Here is a 23515-nt window from a genome sequence, read left to right on the forward strand (position 1 = left end):
AACATATTTCCATATTAGTCATCTTGTGAAACAATACCCATCCTGCCACCAAAAAAGAAAAACAAAGTTGTTTGTTTTTTTTTTTTAATGTATGCATCAATCAGCATTCATAGTCCATCATTTCTTTCTTTACAGAAGGGTAGCATTTTTCATCATTAAGTACTTCAGAATTGTCTTTTGACTATTGTATTGCTGAGAATGCCTCAGCAATTGATCATATTGTTGTGATTTTATATATATGTGTGTGTGTGTGTATAATATTCTTTTGATCCTCCTCACTTCACTTTGTATCAGTTCTTATAAGTCTTTTTTAGTTTTTTTTTTTAAATCCTCCTGCTCATCATTTTTTAATAGCACAATCATGTACCATAGCTTATTCAGCCATTTCCCAATTGATTGGCATCCACTACGTTTCTAATTTCTTGCCATTATAAAAAACAGCTGCTAACTGTCCTTTCCTTCTTTTATGATCTCTTTGGGATACAGACCCAGTGGTGACACTGCTGGATCAAAAATACTGGTATCCACCATTTGATTGCCCTTTGGGTATAGTTCCCATTCTTCAGAATGATTGAATCAATTTCCAGCCCTAACAATGATGCATTAGAGTCTCAGTTTTCCCATATCTCCTCCAACATTTGTCATTTTCCTTTTCTGTCATATTAGCCAATCTGAAGGGGTATAGGTGGTATCCCAGCATTTTAATTTGCATTTCTGTGAAAAATAATAATTTAGAACATTTTTTCATATGACTATTTGTGGCTTTGATCACTTCATCTGAAAGCTGCCTTTTCTTATCCTTCAACTATTTATTACTTGGAAAAAAACTTATATTGATAAATCTTTGACTCAGTCTTCTCTTCAGTAGATTTTTGTGCTTCTTCCATTTGACCTTTTCTGTTTCTTAATGTGTTTTTTCTTTTATATGCTGCTTTTACCAAGCTGTTAACGCTTTTATTTTCTTGTATCCTAGTTTTTCCTCTATTGCTCTTATTTGGTTTTTGAAATCCTTTTTGCGCTTTTTAGGACTAAGACTAATTCCTAACTATTTTTGAGGCTTTGGATGTAACAGTTTTTACTTTATTGTCTTCTCCTGAGTTTATGTTTTGATGTCCCTGTTACTATAATAATTTTCTATGGTTGCATTCTTTTTTTTGCTATGGTGGTTGTTTTTTGCTCATTTTCCAGCCTGTTTCTTGATTTTTAATTTTATGTTAAAGTTAGGCTCTACTCCCAGGTCACTGTCCTAGGCCTCAGGTTCTTTTGTACAGCTGTTTTTTCAGAGCTAGGTCTGGAAGTCTGCAAGTTTTTTCAAGGTCAAATGATCTAAGGAAAGTTATGTTTACTGCTATCCTGGTCTGTGAGCTACCATAAGCTCTCTTTTTTTTCATTCTTAATGAAAAGTTACTACTTAAAGGAGTTTACATTCTGTTGGGGATAAACAAGGTTGTCTCATATAAAGAAATAAGTACAAAGCTCAATAATGAACTTTATATTTTGCCTGCCTATTATTGTTCTGTATACAATACCCTTTTTTTCTGCTTCACTTCACATTTGAAAAATCACATTAAAGCATAGTTGTCAACTCACTTAGCCAGATTTCCAGGTTACCCAAACCATTCTGCTATTTAGAGAGACTGACATCTATGCTTTATTTTGATGAAGTTATAGTCCAAATATTTGTTTGACTCTCTAACAGATGATTCCAGAAAAGTCTGGGCCTGTAATTAGACAGGTGTTGAACAAATTTTCAGCATATCAGTCCATAAGACAGGATGTGAAATTTCTCCTCCATCATATTTGATCTCCAGCCCATTTCTTACAGGAAAAGGTCCAATAGGCACTTATTGGAATTATGTGGATTTCTGCATATCCAGATTGTAGCTCGTCCCAATCAATCTTAGATATATAGTTGTATTAATTTAGCCTTATAACAAAGAAATTTTGTATGTCTTTTAATGAATTTTATTATCAGCCTTCCTTTCAGGAAGGTTATTAGGAATCATATCGAGCCTGTATGTTCTTATCATAGTTATCTAGATAAATTATAAGGTAGTTCTTTCTAACTTAAATGTTGTTCTACTTCTAGTTGATAATCTGTAAAAAGCATGTAAACACTTCAGTGTGCTGTCTTTCTTATGATTTTTAAGAATTAAAAGAATTTGTTTTCTTCCTTTCCATCCATTCATCTGTTCTTGATAAAAGTCCCTTAATGTTTCAAACCAGATTTGATGTTGATACCCGGCATGTATTTGTTGGTGATCATTCAGGACAAGTTACAATCCTCAAACTGGAGCAAGAAAACTGCAGCCTTGTCACAACAATCAAAGGACATACAGGTAGATGTGAGAGAAAAGTCATCAAAATTACTGCAAAACCATACTGAGATTGCAGAACACAAGCCTATGATGAAAGCAAAGAGGGTGTATATGTGTGGGTGTGTGTAAAAATAATATTCCATAGTCTTTGTATGTGTATGCTGATTTCAGACAGCTTCAATAGAATAAATGTTAGCATTTTTCTATAGTAGTAACAATATGAGACATCAGTCTGTTTGGAAAATGATAAATTATTTAGTTTTTTGTTTTGTTTTTTCCATTATTTTGTTTTAAGGAAAGCTTATTTTGGCAGACATTAGTAAGACATTGTTTGAAACTGTGACAATAGCCCAAATCTGGAAACCTGTAGAGAGGTGATGGGAGGATACAACTGTTTACACTGTCCCTTTATCCTCACTTCACATTTAATGGACATCCAGTTTAGTTGGCCTGTGTGATATAATATATATAAATGAAACAAAGTTTCATCATTTTTAACTAAGCTATTTTAAATTTAAGTTCTTAATTAGTTTAGCTTTTATAAGCTTTGGGCTTGAAAATATGACCAGTCTCTATATCTACATCATACCCATGCAATCTGTCTAGCATTATGTAGCCAAGCCCATAATTAAGCTGTTAGATAAATTGTTATTCCTAGTTTTTATAATTATTTCATAGTTGTTATATGCACACCACAGAACATTATTATTATTAGGTGTTTCTGTGGTACTAAAGACCCATTTGGTCACCATTTCCATTCTTGGCCAACTTTTCCATTTGCATTTTTGGAAATGGATTTCTGTGTCTAACTTTGTTAACCTGTTAGATGATTAATCCACTGACTCACTAATTGCTTCAGATCAAGGAGAAAGGTCCCTAGAGAAAGTAGGTGAGGATGGAGACTTGGAATGAGACTGAGAAGAAAGAGATTGATGGGATCTAGAACTACTAGGAACCCTCAGAGTCATCTCTAGCTCTTCCTTTTCCAGATAAGGAAAACTGATGCTCTAGGAGATTAAATGATTTGGCCAAAATCACAATATCTGAAACAGAATTTGAACCTGAAGTCTCCTGCCCCCCAGAGTAGGCCCTCTTTCTACTGTTCTAGTCTGTCCTTTTGTGTGAAAAGAGGGGAGTGCTCCTATTGATCAGATAATATTGCTTTAGGCATATGAACAGATATGTATGTAGGATAGAGAGCTTAATGAGGTCACCAATGGCATCAAGTTGTATTGCAAGAACCATGATGTCATGATTCTTTATTTTATATTATCTTGACCATATTAAGAATAGTCTAAATATTCAAGAATAAGTGATAATATTTTGCATATTTCTTTTACTATGGTGTTATCTAGTAAAAACAAAAGATTTCCCTAAAAGCACCGTAGTGTAGTGAAAAAAGCCCTGATTGGGTGTTGTTTTTTTTGAGGAAAGTAGGGAGTTTCTCTCAGCCTTAGTTTCCTCTTCTGGAAAGTAAATGTTAAGATTGTGTTCTAAGTAGTCTCTGGCTTTAATTTTTCTATTCCTACCTTTAAAAGCTATGACTATAAGGAAGTTCTCCTCTGCCCAATAACACCTCTTCCATTATTCACCCCCAACTCCAAGGCAAACAAAGGCCAATAATAATCTCTTTTTAACTTTCACTTGAGGAGGGAGGGGGTGATCCCAGTTTCTTTAACCTTTCCTCATAATTGATATAAAGCAAGTACAGGAAGGAAAAGTTGGGTTTCCCTTTTGGGAGTGTTTGAAGAAAGATGGTTGGGTTTTTTTTTTATCTTTTTAATGTTTGTCATAATCCTGTTAAAATATCTTTAGACCTAAGTTGAGTGTAAAGTTTTTTAAGAACAAAGAATAGGGTAGTTAAGACAATAGCCTACTCTTCTGGTTGGGTCAGGGTCATGTTTCAGCTGCTGCTTTGATTATTTAATCTGTCTCTTACAAGATCCGGCCTAGACCTAGCACTTTCTGTTCTGTGTTGCTGCCAGCAGCAGCCAGCAGATCTCTGCAGTTGTTCTGTAAACCATGACTGGCCCCTTCATTGCCTAGATGGTAAGTCTGGGCTAGTGTGATTGGATTTATATCCTGTTTTTTTTCCCTCAGAGTTGACAGTAACTCTCTTTTTTTCTAACATCTCAATGTGGTAGGCAGGGAAGGAGGCAGAGCCCATCATTAACCCACCTGTAACAGGTCTTTAGGGTCATGTTATCATTATTATTTCTCTAATACTAGTTAGTTATGGCTTTGAATCTAGACCACAGGAAGCCAACAAGGCCTACTTATGTCCACAACTCCTTTGACAATCCCAAACTAACCCTCTCATCTCTGATAAAAGATGCAAAATTGAACCAATTTTGCATTCCCCAACCACTTCAAATTAATATTCCTGTTAGTACAACCCTAAGATTATGTTTGATTAGGGATCTGTAGGGCACTTTCCATCAAAGAATGAGCCACTTCATAGAAGGATCAGGGTCATCCCTACAAGTGACTAGGAACCCATTGATTCAGGATTGAAACCATCTTTGGGGGAAAAAACCATGTGTGTGTGTGTATAAAATGAATGAAACAGCCATTTGAGTCACTATAGTAATCTTTGTTGTAGTTTAGACTACTTCACTGGTGCCATGATTCTTGGATAGATTTTTTTTTATTAAAAAACAAAATAAAACTTGAATTAATGGAGAAGTGCCCTAAGTATCCCTTGAATCTTTATGCCTAAAAGGCAAAAGCATAACATTTAAACTCCCCAGAGACATGGAACTAACTGGTTTTATGTTCTTATGCTCCCTCTGCTGGTTCCATTTTTTTGGTAGGTACAGGAACATGTTTTAGGGCTATGCAGACTTCTTTGAGACTTTTGTATGAACCAAAGATATCTTCTACCAGAGCTATCACTTTGATCTAAAAGGATATTGAGGAGAAAAAGGCAGACTTTGACAAGCCTTGCTTAATTAATATCTTTTTTTGCTTCTAAAATTGCCATGTTTAGAATAAGCAAATTGGACTTCTTGGAGAAAAAATGTTCTTAAAACCTTATCAAGGCAGCCCTATTTTAATATATGTTAAAAGAAAATTTGAAGTTTTAAGTTGTGACTTGTTATAACATCTATTGAAATACTCATACACAAAACAGAAACATATGAGGCTAAAAAAGACATCGTAACATCGTATACCACATTTCCATTCCAGGGAGCCTTTTCAGTGAAGCAAAATTAAATGGGCATTTTTAGTTTTGTTAATACAAAAGTGAACCTTTAGTTAGATGAACAGATTTTATCCAGAATCATCTGGGAATATTCTCAAGCTTTATAGTACATTCATGCTCTTAACATGGAATAGAAAATAGATCCTGGGGGATCAGGTGTTTTACCGGAAGGAACATGGAGGTTGAGAGACATAAGGTCTCATTCTTTTCTCTCCCTAGCTATTGCTATAGTCCAGGCAGGCAGTGATGAGGGCCAATCCAACCTGGTAGCAGTGAAAAGGATGCAGAGGTAAAATTGACTGGCCTTAGCAACAGTTTAGATGTAGAAGGAGGAGAGAGAATGAGGAGTTGAGAATGATAGTTAGGTGGTGGGTCTTGAGGACTGGCGTTTGGTGGTGCCCTCAATAGTAATAGAGAATTTTGGAAAGGGAATTGCCTAAGGGAGGGAGAAGATAAGGCATTCTGATTTGGATGTGTTGGGTTTTAGATACTTAGTAGACGGGAGGAAGTCAGCAGAGAGGTAGAACTAGATAAGTAGATTTGAGAATTATCAGAATAGGGATGATAATGGAGTCCTTGAGAATCAATGAAATTACCAACATAGGAAGTAAAAATCCTCTCTTAATATGTTTCTATATCAGGAGTTTTTCACCTGGTCTCTGTGAACTTTTTTTTTTTTTTTTTAAATTTATGTTTCAGTATTATTGATTTCCTTTGTAGTCCTCTGCATTTAAAAGCATTCTGAGGAAGGCTTTGTAGCCATCACCAGAAGATTCCATGACCCAAAACAGGTTCAGAAACCCTGTAATAATATGAATAGTGCAGTTCTGAAGAGAAAGTTTGGAGTAATTACTGTGGAAATTATGATAGTCACAGAGAGGAAGAAGTGATTTCTGTGCAGCAGTGAGGGCCTTTTTGAGTTTTGATAACATAAATTTGTAGTGAACTCATCCATCATACTGTGAGATTGTTCAGGATTATTCAGAAGTGAGTACCAGTAGAGGTAGAAGTAATTAAGGATGTATGCTTGGCAAGGTATAAATGGCAAGAGATAGGCCTAGAATCTTGTTGTGACAAATGTACTTTGAGGGCTATTTAAGTGAGTTATTGTTGTTCTGGTTGTGGACTATTCCAGTTATTTCTGGAAATAACACATGGGGGAGGGAAAAGAGTCAAAGATGAAATATGTAAAAAAAATTTTTAATGAGATGTCATAATTCTAAAAAGATTTAAAATCAGTAATGTAGTCAGTACGAGGATGTGGGTTACTTTTTCAAAGTTATTTTACTACATGATCATATAAATTATAATATCAGAAAGAAAAAACTTCCAATTTGCATGATTTATAAGAAAGCACGCAGATTGATTATTTGTTTGATATAAGAAGAGAAGGGTCCCATTTGTAGAAATGAAATTTTGTATTTGGGATTTTGAAAGAAGAGTAGATATTGCAGTTTATTGTTTTTATGATAAAGTATGATAAAAATATTAACGTGTGTGTAAACAAATCTGAGGGGGATAAGATACATAATTTTTGTTAATGTAGTCTTTTAAGAAAGATTTTAAATTTTGAATTTGAAGAGAAATGTATATTTAGAAGTTAATTTGAGAGATCAGGAGAGTTGAAAAAAAGACTGATGATAATTTGTACTAAATTGTTGAGGAAATAGAATACTGTGAGAGAGACAACAGGCTTAATAAATTAACTAGATGAATTGGAGAAAATGATACAGAAACAATGACAAGCATAGACTGGTGATATTCAAAAGTTATTCATTACAAGAATATTTTCAGTCACTTGGCATTTTTGTACATAGATTGATAGGTAGATACAGACAGACAGATTTTGAGTCTTAAAAAAATGAGAACATTGTAAACTTTTTAAAAATATATGCTAATTGGGACAGCTAGGTGGCACAGTGGGTAGAGTACCAGCCCTGAAGTCAAGAGGACTCCAATTCAAATCTAGTCTCATCTCAGACACTTAACATTTCCTAGCTATGTGATCCTGGACAAGTAACTTAAGCCAATTGCCTCTGCAAAAAAAAAAAAATAAAAAATAAATGTATATATATGCTAATTATTGAAAAACCATGAAAGAGGAATTCATCAATTACAGATAAGGAAGGAATAATTTTGGGAGGGGGTTATGTATGTATAGACACACACAGAGATGTTCCCATCTTTTTTAAAAAAAAATTCTTTTGAGACAAACACAAAACAATTTTTATTCTCTCTTGTTGTTTCTTTAGAAACAACAGTAGTTCATAAAGCAAGATAAGAAGTCTTCTGGAAAATGTGTTACAACAGCTATCAGAGATGCTACTTATGCAACATCTAGGCAGTTGGAAGGTACAGTGGGTAGAGTTCTTGGCCTGGAGTCAGGAGTCAGTCCTCTTCCTGAGTCCAAGTCCTGCCTCAGACACTTCCTAGCTTTTTGATCCTGGCAAGTCACTTCAGCCATTTGCCTCAGTTTCCTTATCTGTAAAATGAACTGGAGAAGGAAATGGCAAACTGCTCCGGTATCTTTGCCAAGAAAATATCAAAAGGGATCACATCAAGTAGGATTCATACCAGGAATGCAGGGCTGGTTTAATATTAGGAAAACTATTAGTATAATTGACCATATTAATAATCAAATTAATAAAAACCATATGATCATCTCAATAGATGCAGAAAAAGCATTTGACAAAACCCAACATCCATTCCTACTAAAAACTCTTGAGAGTATAGGAATAAATGGATTATTCCTTAGAATATTCAGGAGCATATATTTAAGACCGTCAGTAAGCATAATATACAATAGAAATAAACTGCAACCTTTCCCAGTAAGATCAGGAGTGAAACAAGGTTGCCCACCATCACCATTACTATTCAATATAGTACTAGAAACGCTAGCCTCGGCAATAAGAGCCGAGAAAGAGATTTAAGGAATTAGAGTAGGAAATGAGGAAATCAAACTATCACTCTTTGCAGATGACATGATGGTATACTTAGAGAACCCCAAAGACTCTGCTAAAAAGCTATTAGAAATAATTCAGAATTTTAGCAAAGTGGCAGGATACAAAATAAATCCACATAAATCCTCAGCATTTTTATACATCACCAACAAAACACAACAGCAAGAGATACAAAGAGAAATTCCATTCCAAACAAATGTTGAGAGTATAAAGTATTTGGGAATCCATCTACCAAAGAATAGTCAGGAATTATATGAGAAAAATTACAAAACACTTGCCAAAAAAAAAAAAAAATGTCAGATTTAAATAATTGGAAAGACATTCAGTGCTCTTGGATAGGCCGAGCGAATATAATAAAGATGACAATACTCCCCAAATTAATCTATTTATTTAGTGCTATACCAATCAGACTCCCAAGAAACTATTTTAATGACCTAGAAAAAATAACAACAAAATTCATATGGAAGAATAAAAGGTCGAGAATTGCAAGGGAACTAATGAAAAAAAAGTCAGAGGAAGGTGGTCTAAGTGTACCTGATCTAAAGCTATATTATATAGCAGCAGTCACCAAAACCATTTGGTATTGGCTAAGAAATAGACCGGTAGATCAGTGGAACAGATTAGATACAAAGGACAAAAAAGGGTACATCTATAGCAATCTAATCTTTGACAAACCCAACGATACCAACATTAGGGACAAAAATTCATTATTCGGAAAAAACTGTTGGGAAAACTGGAAATTAGTATGGCAGAAATTAGATATGGACCCACACTTAACACCATATACCAAGATAAGATCAAAATGGGTCCATGATTTAGGCATAAAGAGTGAGATAATAAATAGATTAGAGGAACAGAGAATAGTCTACCTCTCAGACCTGTGGAGGAGGAAGGAATTTATGACCAGAGGAGAACTAGAGATCATTATTGATCACAAAATAGAAGATTTTGATTACATCAAACTAAAAAGTTTCTGTACAAACAATACTAATGCAAACAAGATTAGAAGGGAAGTAACAAATTGGGAAAATATTTTTAAAAGTAAAGGTTCTGACAAAGGTCTCATTTCCAAAATATATAGAGAACTGACCCTGATTTATAGGAAACCAAACCATTCTCCAATTGATAAATGGTCAAGGGATATGAACAGACAATTCTCAGATGACGAAATTGAAACTATATCCACTCACATGAAAGAGTGTTCCAAATCACTATTGATCAGAGAAATGCAAATTAAGACAACTCTGAGATACCACTACACACCTGTCAGATTGGCTAAGATGACAGGAACAAATAATGATGAATGTTGGAGGGGATGTGGGAAAACTGGGACACTGATACATTGTTGGTGGAGTTGTGAAAGAATCCAGCCATTCTGGAGAGCAATTTGGAACTATGCCCAAAAAGTTGTCAAACTGTGCATACCCTTTGACCCAGCATTGCTGTTATTAGGATTATATCCCAAAGAAATACTAAAGAGTGGAAAGGGACCTGTATGTGCCAGAATGTTTGTGGCAGCTCTTTTTGTTGTAGCTAGAATCTGAAAGATGAATGGATGTCCATCAATTGGAGAATGGTTGGGTAAATTGTGGTATATGAAGGTTATGGAATATTATTGCTCTGTAAGAAATGACCAGCAGGAGGAATACAGAGAGGCTTGGAGAGACTGACATCAACTGATGCTGAGTGAAATGAATAGAACCAGAAGATCTCTGTACACTTCAATGTTGTATGAAGATGTATTCTGATGGAAGTGGAAATCTTCAACATAAAGAAGATCCACCTCACTTCCAGTTGATCAATGATGGACAGAAATAACTACACCCAGAGAAGGAACACTGGGAAGTGAATGTAAATTGTTAGCACTACTGTCTATCTACCCAGGTTACTTATACCTTCGGAAGCTAATAATTAATGTGCAACAAGAAAATGGTATTTACACACATATATTGTATCTAGGTTATATTGTAACACATGTAAAATGTATGGGATTACCTGTCACCGGGGGGAGGGAGGGAGGGGATAATTTGGAAAAATGAATTTAAAAAAAAAAAAAAAAAAGGATCACAGAGAATCAAACATGACTGAAAAATGACTAAACAACTAGTATAGCACCTATTTTGTGCCGTGCATTGTGCTAAGTACTTTATAATTATTTCATTTGATTTTCATGGCAAGCCTAAGAGGTGGGTGCCATGATTATCCTCGTTTTACACATGAGAAAATTGAGGCAGAGATTAAGGGATTGCCTAGGGTCACACAGCTAGTGAGGAGCTAGTGAGCTAGCTGTATTTGAATCCAGATCTTTGTGATTTCAAGTCCAGCACTGTCTCTGTTGCTATACCAGCTTGTTCTTGTATTATAAAAGACACTGCTGTTTGCGGTGCACTTGCAGCTTTACTTACTACCTTCCATGGTAGGACAATAAAGCAAAGGATCTGGGGAATCTTTTTCATTACTCAATTTTACCAGGGATATACAGAGTCTGTCAGGCTTCCCCTTCATCAGTTAGGTTCTGGGAAACTTCATTTTCTCACTGTATGTGTGTATATAGCCTTGTCTTTCCTCTTGTAGGTGGGGTGACAGCCTTATGCTGGGACCCAGTCCATCGGGTGCTATTTTCTGGCAGTTCTGATCACTCGGTCATTATGTGGGACATTGGTGGAAGAAAAGGAACAGCAATAGAGCTCCAAGGACACAAGTAAGTCAGGGGGGCCCTGACCCAGGTGCTCCCACTGTCCCTACTATTCTTGCTATTGCCACTGCATGTTTCTTTTACAGAAGAAATGTCAGAAGACTCTTAATTGGAAAGTACAACTTCCCAGATGTACCTAGTGGTTTTTTTAAAAAAGGCAAGTAGGTTCTTACCTTCAGGGAGTATCCACTCTAATGGCTCAGCCAATGTGCTATCAACTAGGTACAACTGAGACATCTTAACATGAAAGAAGAGGTGGGGAGGAAGCTTAGCCTGTTTATTAAGTTGAAGAGTCTGTTGAAGAAATAAAATAGGTTTAACAAGAGCAAAAGAAGTCATCTGGGAACAGTTGTCAGGAAGAAGGAATATATGTAACTTATTACTCTTGAAAATAAAATGGCTACTTTGTTGATGCATAATGTACTGTTCATTGGTAGGATATCAAGGTGTTTTTTGTTTGTTTGTTTTTTTTGTTTTGTTTTGTTTTGTTTTGTTGTTGTTTTTTTTCCTTAAATGTTTTCCCAAGTCCTTTCAAAATATGCATTATTTCATTTGATTCTCACATCCCTGGGAGGGATGTCTATTTTTCAAAAGAGTATATGTAGACTTAAAGAGGTGGTAAGCAACAAGAATATATGTTCCCAAGAGTCAGACTTACACCTCACTCTTGACAGCCTTTGTTCAGTGTTCTACCACCACCTTCTGTACTACAAGCCCTGGTTTGCCTAGTCTGCACCTTCCATAAGTCTTGTCATGGAATTAAAGGATGACACTTAGAAGAGACCTCAAAGACCATCTCATCCAATCTTCAGATGAGGAAACAGCCTCATAGAATTGAAGAGGTTCACAATTTGTCATACAAGTTGTGATTATCCTAGGCAGGATTTGGATTCCTCTGACTCCAGAGCCTCTGCTCTTGCTAGTATAATACTGCCTCCTAATAAGATATAATTTGCCTTACTATTTGTACATCTTTCTGATTGTCAAAAAGTTGAATCAGAAAATTCCTTGATACATTATGAAAGATGCAATATCACAATATGAATGACCCTGGATTTAATGCTTACTGTGGTATTTAATGCTATTAAATTGGCTATTGTATATTTTGGTTAGAATAAAATAGTTTTTGAAAGCCTCATATTGAAGGAATGGTAACTATTAAGACCACTCGCTTAATTTCCTAAGAGCATAAATAACAATCCTTTTTTACTTTTCTTGTTTTTAATTCAAGGATAATTTTCAGAAATCAAAAATCGAATTATCTGTCTTAGTTGCTATTATAGAAATTTCATCATTGTATCAAGTTGATTTAGGCACTAGTGAAGACAGAATTTGATTAGTGTTAAAATACTTTTAAGTTCAAGTAAAACCATATGCAAAAATGTACTTCTGTGATATTAATTGCAATCATAATATATCTGTGCATTCATTCTTCTGCCACAAATGGGGAAACATACTGATTGCACCGTGGGAGGAGAAGCAAAAAAAAAAAAGAAGAAGAAGAAGGTCCCTCTGTTTCTGGCTATTTTTGTCTAATGTATTAGTTATTTTGTCAAAGCATCTGATAGGGTTATAGAAATACTTCACTAGACATTTACCAAAATTTGTCAAATTCAGCAACTCTAATGTATGCATCAAATTCCATTCCTACAAAACACTGATATTTTCTTAATTAGTTTTAGGTTAACAATCTCTTATACTTTGTAGCTATTCTTCCTAATCTTAATTCCTTTAATTTTATTAAATGGTATCTTAATTTAAAACAAATAAAAATAATTATAGCTTAACCAAAAAGTTATTCTTTTTTCTTTTCTACTCTTCATGAGAAAAATAATCTTAAAAGGATGTTAATAAACTCTGGAGAAATGGTCATTCTCCCTTTTGTACCGAGAAGCAAGACTTGAAGATAGTGTGAAAATAAGAGCAATCTCATTCGGTCTCAATATTAATAACAAAGGAATAAGGAAAAATATCAATAACCATAAGACATAGAATTATAAGTTTCTTTTTTATTATTAATCTTCTTAAAAGTTATGTCACTGGAGTTTGATGTCAGATTTGGGGAAGTAAGTTATCATTGAGGATGAAATTGAGAACTCTTATTGCCATAATACTGAATCACCTCTACTTATGCCAAATTGAGGGTTAGGGTTATCTGCTGTGACTGGTGGTATATAACCAGTGGTTGAGAAACACTGTCATTGGTATTCACTACTGATGTACACTAAACAGAATGATTTATTCCCACACTCCAAGACTATGTGACTTGTTTGGGACTTTAGGTTCAAATTTAATCTTGCCTTGGTCTATAGCAGGAAAAGTTTTTAATTAGTTTAGTTTTTAATTATTTTAATACAGTTTGTTTCCTTTCAGTCCTATATATTTTATTTCATAAATCTAAAATTTTTATTTCAAAAGGGGGCTTTACTAGAGGGCCAGAGGAGTGTTGAACATACAAAAAGGTTAAAAACTGCTTTTGAGTACCTTGAGGATCTCCACATCAATTCTTGAATCCCCTAGAAGTCTAGAGACCTCCCTAATATTAGATTGCTTATAGAGTGACTAAGCCCCTAAAGACTTTAGAACTGTTTTGGTTAGGAATTAGATTAACTATTCACTAGATTCTTTTTTTTTTTTTTCACTTAAGAGAAAAGTTTAATTATATCAATAAATCATACCTATCATATGAAAATATCTCCCCATAGCTTCAGAACCTAACTGTACTCTTTTTTAAAATTAATTTTACAATTATAACATTTTTTTTGACAGTACATATGCATAGGTAATTTTTTTTTACAACATTATCCCTTGTACTCCCTTCTGTTCTGAATTTGTCCCCTCCTTCCCTCCACCCCTTCCCCTAGATGGCAGGCATTCCCATATATATTAAATATCTTATATTATATCCTAAGTACAATATATATGTGCAGAACCGAATTTTGTTGTTGTTGTTGTTGCAAAGGAAGAATTGGATTCAGAAGGTAAAAATAGTCTGGGGAGAAAAAAACAAAAAATGCTAACAGTTTACACTCATTTCCCAGTGTTCCTTATCTGGGTGTAGCTGATTCTGTCCATCATTGATCAAAAAGGAATTCGATTAGCTCTTCTCTATGTTGAAGATATCCAATTCCATCAGAGTACATCCTCATAAAGTATCATTGTTGAAGTGTATAATGATCTCCTAATTCTGCTCGTTTCACTTAGCATCAGTTGATGTAAGTCTCTCCAAGCCTCTGTATTCCTCCTGTTGGTCATTTCTTACAGAATAATAATATTCCATAACATTCATATACCACAATTTACTCAATTATTCTCCAATTGATGGACATCCATTCATTTTCCAGTTTCTAGCCACTACAAAAAGGGCTGCCACAAACATTTTGGCACATACAGGTCCCTTTCCCTTCTTTAGTATTTCCTTGGGATATAAGCCCAGTAGTAGCACTGCTGGGTCAAAGGGTATGTACATTTTGATAACTTTTTGGGCATAATTCCAGATTGCTCTCCAGAATGGTTGGATTCTTTCACAACTCCACCAACAATGCATCAGTGTCCCAGTTTTCCCACAGCCCCTCCAACATTCATCATTATTTGTTCCTGTCATCTTAGCCAATCTGACAGGTGTGTAGTGGTATCTCAGAGTTGTCTTAATTTGCATCTCTCAATAGTGATTTGGAACACTTTCATATGAGTGGAAATAGTTTCAATTTCATCCTTTGAGAATTGTCTGTTCATATCCTTTGACCATTTATCAATTGGAGAATGGCTTGATTTCTTATTAATTAAAGTCAATTGACTCTGTATATTTTAGAGATGAGGCCTTTATCAGAACCTTTAACTGTAAAATATTCACTAGATTCTTAATAGGTTGCTTGCACCTAATACCTGAGAATTAAGAGGAAATTATCCTTCTCCCAGATCCTAGTCTTTTTTTGGAAGGAAGATTCAGACCCTTTTTTTTCCTTCTTTCAGAAGGAACTCCTTATTGTTTGCCTATGGGGCTGATGGCAAAAGTTCCCCACTTGGGGTAGCACCCCTAGGAGCTGGTAGATCCTCATGATTGTATGAAATGGACTTTATGCTTTTAAATTGCCTAATAAATAAAAGGCGTTCCTCTGTGAGATAATAGCCATTGTGTTGGGGATAGCTAGGTGATGCAATGAATAGAGAGCCCACTGCCAGACTCCTCTTCCTGAGTACAGATCTGGCCTCAGATTCTTCCTAGCTATGTAACCCTGGACAGGTTACAACACTGCCTCAGTTTCCCCATCTGTAAAATGAGCTGGAAAAGGAAATGGCAAACTATTGCAGTACCTCTGTCAGGAAAACCCCAAACCGGGTCACAAAGAATCAGACACGACTGAAAAACGAGTGAACAAAAGCCACTGTATTGAGATGTTCTCTGTAATGGGAGCCTGCTGTGATATCACTTGGCCTTACAGGGAAAGATAGAAGGAATATTTCAGTTCCTTATAACCTTTCATCTATAGAACTAGAGAAGTTGACCAAGAGGAAGCCTGCTTTACTCCTAAGGTCTTTTACTTGTAAGTAAAGAAGTCCCAATACAACTTTATTACAAAGTGAGGTATTCAGGCAACTGACTGAGGCTTGGCCTATGAACTCTACCTTTATTTATTAGCAGTCACTGCATCATGGTGCTGTCAGATGTACATTTGTCATGTGGTGGCTGTATTTTGCTGCTAGTTAGGAATGTCAAAGCAATTCCTTCCATATTTTGTGTTGGTTTTATTTTACCTTTTGTGTATATGAGGGTGATTTTAACAAATGAATTGTGATCTTTGTAACTAAATCATAGGAAGCTTATAAACAGACCTGCTCTGCCTAGTGCAGCTTCCTTTTTGCTTTCGGAACACCTGTGTAGAGCCATTATCTGCCCTGAGGTCATGGATCATTAATGTTGAAATCTGGTTAGATAGATAAGAAAGTGGAAACATCCTCATCCAGTAGCAATGATCAGAAACAGTCAATAGCCCACTCTAACAATAGCTAAGTTAATTTTCTGCCCCCAAAATGAGATTACTAGTTATTTGAGATTAGCTTCAGTGGTCACAAATAAGAACTGGAGCTGGGAACAAACAATTATGTGCTTACTGGTTATAAAACTGGTTGGTTTTCCTGAAATCACCTCATCTCTGCTTTGGCACACTAACCATCCTTCCAGGCCCTATTCAGTGCCCATATCATGATTTCCATTGCTAGAAGTGATTTCTCCCCCTTTTCATATGATCCTATTAAATTTTTTATACCTTTATATGCTTGTCCTATTCCAGTTTTTAGTCTGTCTGTTCATGTATTACCAACAAGAATGTCAATAAACATTTATTAAAAGCTTTCTATGTGCCAGGCATTGTGCTAGTAAGTACTGGGGATACAAATATATAGAGAAAGGCAAAAATTTTCTGATTTCAAGAAACTCACTTCTGGAGGAAACAAAAATGTGAATTAAATGAAATCCTAGAGGTAAGGAATTAGTGGAAAGGGGCACCAGGAGAGGTCTCTTGTAGAAAGTAGGATTTGACATGAATTTTAAAGAAAATCTGGGAAACAAAGAAGTGTGTACATGAAGGACAAAAGCCAGGTACTATTTATTTTTGCCTCTCTTGGGCCTTGCACAAAATATTGAACATAGTAGGTACTTAATATTAGGTGCTTAATAAATGTATGTTGAACAAAATGAAAGTTTCTATTTCAAGGCCTTAGTCTGTTAATAATACTTTTTCTTTGACAGTGACAAAGTCCAAGCTCTCTCCTATGCTCCACATACTCGACAGCTCATCTCTTGTGGAGGAGATGGTGGCATTGTGGTCTGGAACATGGATGTCCAGAGGCAAGAGGTAGGTTTCCAGTAGCAACTCCTTGAACAGTAGGGAAATTTGAGCCACACAAACCAAAGTTACACTGAGGCAACCCTGTAATTTTTCATGATTAAGCCTATAAAATATAATGTTATGATGGGTATCAAAATTAAGTCAGCAGGTAGAGGGAAATCTCATCATTCATTACCCTTTAGGAATGGAGGAGCCAGGGTGTGGAATTAATTAATGCTGCAATAGAGCAGAGAGATTTCAAAAGAACTCTGATTTTCTTGACTAAGAGATTTCATCACTTAGGGCCTGTTTTTCCCACTAGCAATAAAAGTGTTCATAGGGAAAACTAAATATCTATTTAAGGTAATTAATCTTTTATGCAGTGTAAAGGCATTCTACCAAATAGAATGTTCAAATATTTTATGTCATTGAGGAAAATTATGATGTTATTTAGAGAAATGTTTGGTATTTGAGAAATATCATTTCAGAAAGTTAAACTATTTGATCCTTTTGATCAGGAAAAAAATCACTGAGATAGTTTTCAAAATCACTAAATTCTTAAACTTCCATTTGAGTGGTCATATATTAAACTCATCCCCAATAGGCATTTTTGGGGGATTTTGATAGGTCATTTTTAAGTAGTAAGCAATAGCACTCTTTTCAAATGACAGTTTTGGGAGGGAAAAATATCTTTTGGTTTTATAGTTATTTTTCCACCAAATTTACTGTGATAGGAACTTTGTAATGACCATTTTCTCATTTTCTCTAGGATAAAATGATCCTAGAAGAATTAGCCATTACATTTGTAATCTTGTCATTGTAATTTGTTTCCTTACTATATGCACAAAAGACATAGGAAGAGAGCTACACTTAGACAACAGAGACAGCCCAATGACTATAGCCTCCATATTCCATTCCCATTTTGAAAGAGTTGCTGTTATTTTTGGAAATGTAATACCTTTTAAGTTTCACTTAAATGCTTAAGAAAATTATAGCTTTATTTGTTCAATTCGTTAATCCATAGGAGTTCTATTAGTAACTAATTAAAAGTCAGCATTATTGTTATATAGTGAAAAATTGTAAAATTTTTCTTCTTGAAAAATCTCTCTGAACAATGCAAAAGATAAGAATGGTCCATAGAAAGACAAGCAGACTTTGTTGACAGAACTATGGATTGGTACAATTATTCTAGCAAGCATTTCAGAAATGTGCAAAGCGACTATAGTGTTCCTAATGTTTGATCCAGAGATTCTTTTGATCAACATTCCTTTTCCTTTTGAGAAATCACTAACAAAAGGAAGGTTTCACACACTGCAAAATAATTATAGTATCCCTTTTTGTGGTAGTAAAGAAGTGGAAACAAAGATATGGGGAAAAGACTAAACAAATTGTAAGACAATAATGTAACAATATTACTATTCTATAAGGAACAATCATTGTGATAAGACAGAGAAGAATAGAAAGACTTATATGAACAGATACTAAGTGAAGTAAGTGGAGCCAGGAAAACCATATATATATATAAAATGACCATAAAAGTGTTAAAAGGAAAATGAATGTTGTAAAACTGTAAAGAGCAAGAAATATATGGCTGTATCTCCTCCCCTTGTACTTTTTATAGAAATGAGGGTCTAGAGATGCAGAACATTGCATAAAAGATTTTCTTTAGGTGTGTTTGCTAGGTTATGCTAGATTTTTTTTCTCATTTTAAAAAAATGGCTCTTTGGAGGGAAGGATGAGTTAAAATACAAGTGGAAATCTAGGCCATAAAAACAAAAGATATCATTGATACTTATATCCTCTACTAAAATCAAAATATCTGTTAACAGAAAAGTGAGGTATTGAGTTGTATTATACACAAGGGACCTCATGTTCAAATCCTGCTTTTCCACTTTTTGCCTGTTGGACTTAAATCTATTTAAACTCTTTGGACTTCATTTTTCTCCTCTATAAAATAAAGAGGCTAGACTCAGTAATGTGCAAAATGGTTTCTACTTTTAGTTCTGTGAGCCTGTGATCCTCAGTAAGAGTATTTCTAGTGTATATGTTCCTCCATCCTGAACAAGATTGGCACTATTAGTAGCTTAATTAACTGCTTGATCATCTTTTGTAGTGTGACCTATTTTCATATAGAAATGATCAGACTTACTGTGTAAGTACCTTTCTTTACTGCTTTTCAATACCTGCTTTATTATTGTAAAATCCAACATTTTCTCTCCATTTATGGTACAGAATTATAGATTGACTTTGGTAACATCGAAGCCACAACCTTGATTTAAAGTTAATTATTAGGTTTCCATTAGCTAATTTAACTCCTATAGCAAATAAAATTTTTTATATCAGAGACCCCTTGGCAACTCTAGAAAAACTTAGAATACGATGTGTGTTGTGTATGTGAGTATGTGTGTCTGTTGTGTTTTAATTCATAAGTGAAAGAGATGCTAAATTCCAATAAGAAGGTAGAGAAAATAGAGATGTTATTTTTTTTCCAGTAATAACAGCTAGCACTTAAACAGCATTTTATGGCTTGCCAAAATGCTTTACAATATTACCTTATTTGGTCCTCACTTCACTTCTAGGTAGTAGGTGTGCTGTTATTATCTCTTTTTTATAGATGAGGGAACTGAAAGAGATTGAATTGCCAGTACTGGGGGAGGAGGCAAAGAAAAGGGAGGGGGAGAGACAGAGAGGAGGGGGGAAGGAAGGGGAGGGCTATGCTTTAAAAAGTATAGCCAATATCTTGTGCTGAGTAACTAACTTTGACTTGGATAAATTAGATGCAATAATTAAAGGAGGCAGTATCAGATCTAGTATAAAAATTCAAGAAAGATCCATTCCTTTTCTCTCAAAGCTTTTTTCACCAATCTCTTCTGAAAGACTATAACTCTACATCAATATATTAGAGCTAGAAGAAGCTTCTCTAAGTGTATCATTTTTAAAATCTCTAATGTCTACTCCTATCCTCTGTGAAAAGTGGCCCTTAGGCACCTAGGAAATGCCATGACAGAGGGTCATTTTTTGCAGCTGCTGGTTGGTCTAGGTGGCCACCAAATTCCCTTCTCTAACAGTTTAGTAAAATAATCATTTCTAGGTTGGAATTCACAATCTTATATCCAAAATATTTTTCAGTCACACTTTGCTGCTTTCTAGATATTCTATATACATCATGTGAAAATACATCTAAATTTTTTATCTTATTGAGGAAAAAAAAAATCTGCTACCTGTTCCTCATTTTGAAATCTATTCACAGACTTCAAGTTAAGAGTCCCTGACTTAGAGGTTTCTAGAAATGGGGAACATTGGGCTTCAAATAGAATTTGTATTTCATGTTGTCACCTCCATGACATGGTCATGGTCCTCTTCAAGAATAAAAGACAAACAACAACGATGACAGATTAGTAGGATCCAAAAGTCCATAATCAAATCTTTTCATGTGCAAAGACCTGAAGACAAGAATGAACTTGATCTAATCTCTCATAGTAAATATAACATGACTTCTTTATATATACCAAATAAAAATTTTTTAAAAATAGACATTTCTGGTATTTTTTGGATTTAAATTTTCTTTAAAAAAAAAAATCACAGCCTGGAAAAGTCAATCCTTGGGGGGGGAATGTTATTTTAAACTAAAACCTTCATAAATATTATTTCAGCAGATTAGTCCAGTCTGTCTTTAGTACTGACATCAGACATGTGGACAAGAGACCAAATAGAATCTTGGCCCTTTTCTGTTTCTAGTCAGATAGATGGATCTCCGGCCCTTACTTTCATTTGCCAATGTTTCAAATTCCCTATGATTATGGATCTCAGTCCCTTTGCTAAATGATGAGCTGTGTTGGGCTGGACATATCCAGAATATGAATAATAACTTATTTCCCTAACAACTCTGTGCAAATTAAAGCGGAATGACTACAATTAAAATGAGCAGGCTTTATAGATACATCATCAATATTTAAGCATATCATCATGGATTGTTGAGAATAAAGTCTAACCAGATTATTTTTTAGTTTTTTTATTTTCAAAATTAAGATAGTTTTCAACATTCACTCTTGCAAAACCTTGTGTTCCAAATTTTTTCTCCCTCCCACATCTTCCCCCAGAACAGTAAGCAATCCAGTATATGTTAAACAAATGCAATTCTTCTAAACATATTTCCACAATTATCATGTGGCACAAGAAAAATCAGATCAAGAAAAGAAAAAAATGAGAAAGAAAACAAAAAACAAGGAAACAACAACAAAAAAGGAAATACTGTGTTGTGATCCATACTCAATCCCAACAGTCCTCTTATCTGAATGCAGATGGCTCTCTCCATCATAAGACTAGTGGAACTGTCCCACATCCATCAGAATTGATCATCTTATAATCTTGTTGCCTTGTATAATGATCTGGTTCTATTCATTTCACTTAGCATCAGTTCATATAAGTCTCTCCAGACCTCTCTGAAATCATCCTGCTGGTCATTTCTTATAGAATAATAATATTCATATACCATAACTTGTTCAGACATTCTCCAACTGACGGTCATCCACTCAGTTTCCAGTTCCTTGTCACTACGAAAAGAGCTGCCACAAAGAAAATCCAACCATCTTAATCACGTTTAAGGAAGTTAAGAGATGAGATCATTTTTTTCAAGTTTTGTTGATGCCTTTTGGTTTTTATACCATAATTATTTCCAGTTACATTCCCCTGCTATATAGAACTCTGCCTTGTAGCAAAATCATCAGCTAACTTGGCTACTCCAAAGGAGGTTATTTTGAACAAAGACTTTTTTCTCTGGTCTGCAGTTTCATTTCTTAATCAGTAAAATGGAAAAACTGAAGGATTGCATAGCTAAATACTCTCAACCTTAGAGAGGCAAAATCTCAAATAATCACAGCTCCTATTTGCTAATAACTGAGTTGTTTGTAGTGTGCTCATGGAGTTGGGATGGGAGAAACTTTTGTAGGCCGCCTACTTTTTTTTTTTTTTTTGCACCAGTATTTCAAGATATGTAGTATGAGATAAGATAAATGGATCAGAATGATATAAGAAGACCAATGAAGCTAGTTTTTTGTTTTTGTTGTTATTAATTTGGGAATAGACTAGTCAATTAAGCAAAAAAGTACTTGTAACTTTTAATCAGCAACATTATGAGCACATCTGAGTTCTGTTTCCTCAATATAGATGTTGTCTTTACTTAACCAGAGACAGCACAACATAGTGGATAGAGAGTTAGTCTGTCAAGCCTGGTGTTCCAAGGTTCAAATATCCCGTGTCTGACCCATTCTGTCTGCATAATATAGGGCAAACATTCTGATCTCTTAGGTTTTAAGCCAGTTGGAGTCAGACTCAAATAGAAATGGATTCTAGATATATGCTGGCTTTTAAAAACCACAAATTAGCATCTTTTTTTTTTTTTTTTTAACTTATTCCATTAAACATTTCCCAATTATGTTTTAATCCCCTGAATGCAAAGCCTCTGTTCCTATGGAAACTCTCTATAGTTTTAAGTTTTTCAAAGAAGACTGCATTGGTAGAAGGTGTTTTCCTTATCTGGGAGTACCTGATATCTTTGAAACCCTAGGCCCAGACCCCATAATTTTCCTATTTACTTTACTGATTATCTTATTTCCCCAATTCCACTTCCTCCCAAAAGAGTATGAATTTGAAGATGGCATTTTGTCTTATATATACTCACATAGCATCAATGCTTATGCATCACTGAATCTTTATCAGTTACAACCATTTGAATGTTGTATGGCCTCTCTTTGTGTTTTTTGTTGACAAGACTCCTGAATGGTTGGACAGTGATTCCTGTCAAAAATGTGACCAGCCTTTCTTCTGGAACTTCAAGCAAATGTGGGACAGTAAAAAAATTGGCTTGAGACAGGTTAGTTCATTGAACACTTCACACACATTCTCTCTCTCTCTCTCTCTCTCTCTCTCATATAATTTACCATATAGAAGTTACTTTGTAACTACATTTAATTCCACTTTTGCCTGTTAAAGTTTATTCTTACATAATCAGTTTTAGAAAAATGTAGTTGCTTACATACTTGGTCTCCCACTCTCTTAACATAAAGCATTTTATCTGGTCCTTTCTTTGGCAGTTTCTTTCTGCTTTGAAATGTACTTGTCCAATGCCATATGGCTTAATCTTCCTTTTTTAATATAATAAGGTCTTGAAGGACAAAGATCAATTATATTCTCCTTAATGCCTTGCTTATTGCAAAAACTTAACTTTTTGATGAATTCCAGAGATGTCTACTAAATTGAAAAGTATAGAAAGCAATCACTTTTATACCGCACTGAGATTTGTGCAAACAATGTTCATTTCCCCTTTTCATCTTTTCTTCTTAATTTCACTTCTCAAGTTTTTACTCATAGCATAGGAGATGCAGCTTCATGCTGATTCCTCTGATTCCCAGAATGTTGTAATGGAGAAATTTTAAGACAATCAAATTGTCTTCACCTATAGGAACTGGGTGCCAACAGATATCAGCTGATGGACTCCAGCTAGATTGCTT

General features: G+C 34.9%; 1 protein-coding gene across 2 annotated transcripts in view; it reads left to right on the forward strand.

Moving 5' to 3' along the window:
• The window catches only part of WDFY2 (WD repeat and FYVE domain containing 2), a 146746-nt gene that overhangs the window by 114084 nt on the left and 9147 nt on the right, over positions 1-23515 (forward strand). Inside the window, exons 6-9 of one of the 2 annotated variants that reach the window (XM_074304788.1) lie at positions 2227-2339; positions 11058-11184; positions 16928-17033; positions 22777-22878. In XM_074304788.1, coding sequence (XP_074160889.1) covers positions 2227-2339; positions 11058-11184; positions 16928-17033; positions 22777-22878 — 448 coding nt within the window. The remainder of the gene's footprint in view (positions 1-2226; positions 2340-11057; positions 11185-16927; positions 17034-22776; positions 22879-23515) is intronic. The other variant, XM_074304789.1, reaches the window with a different exon arrangement.

The sequence above is a fragment of the Sminthopsis crassicaudata genome, chromosome 3 (assembly GCF_048593235.1).
Source record: "Sminthopsis crassicaudata isolate SCR6 chromosome 3, ASM4859323v1, whole genome shotgun sequence".
NCBI lineage: Eukaryota > Metazoa > Chordata > Mammalia > Dasyuromorphia > Dasyuridae > Sminthopsis > Sminthopsis crassicaudata.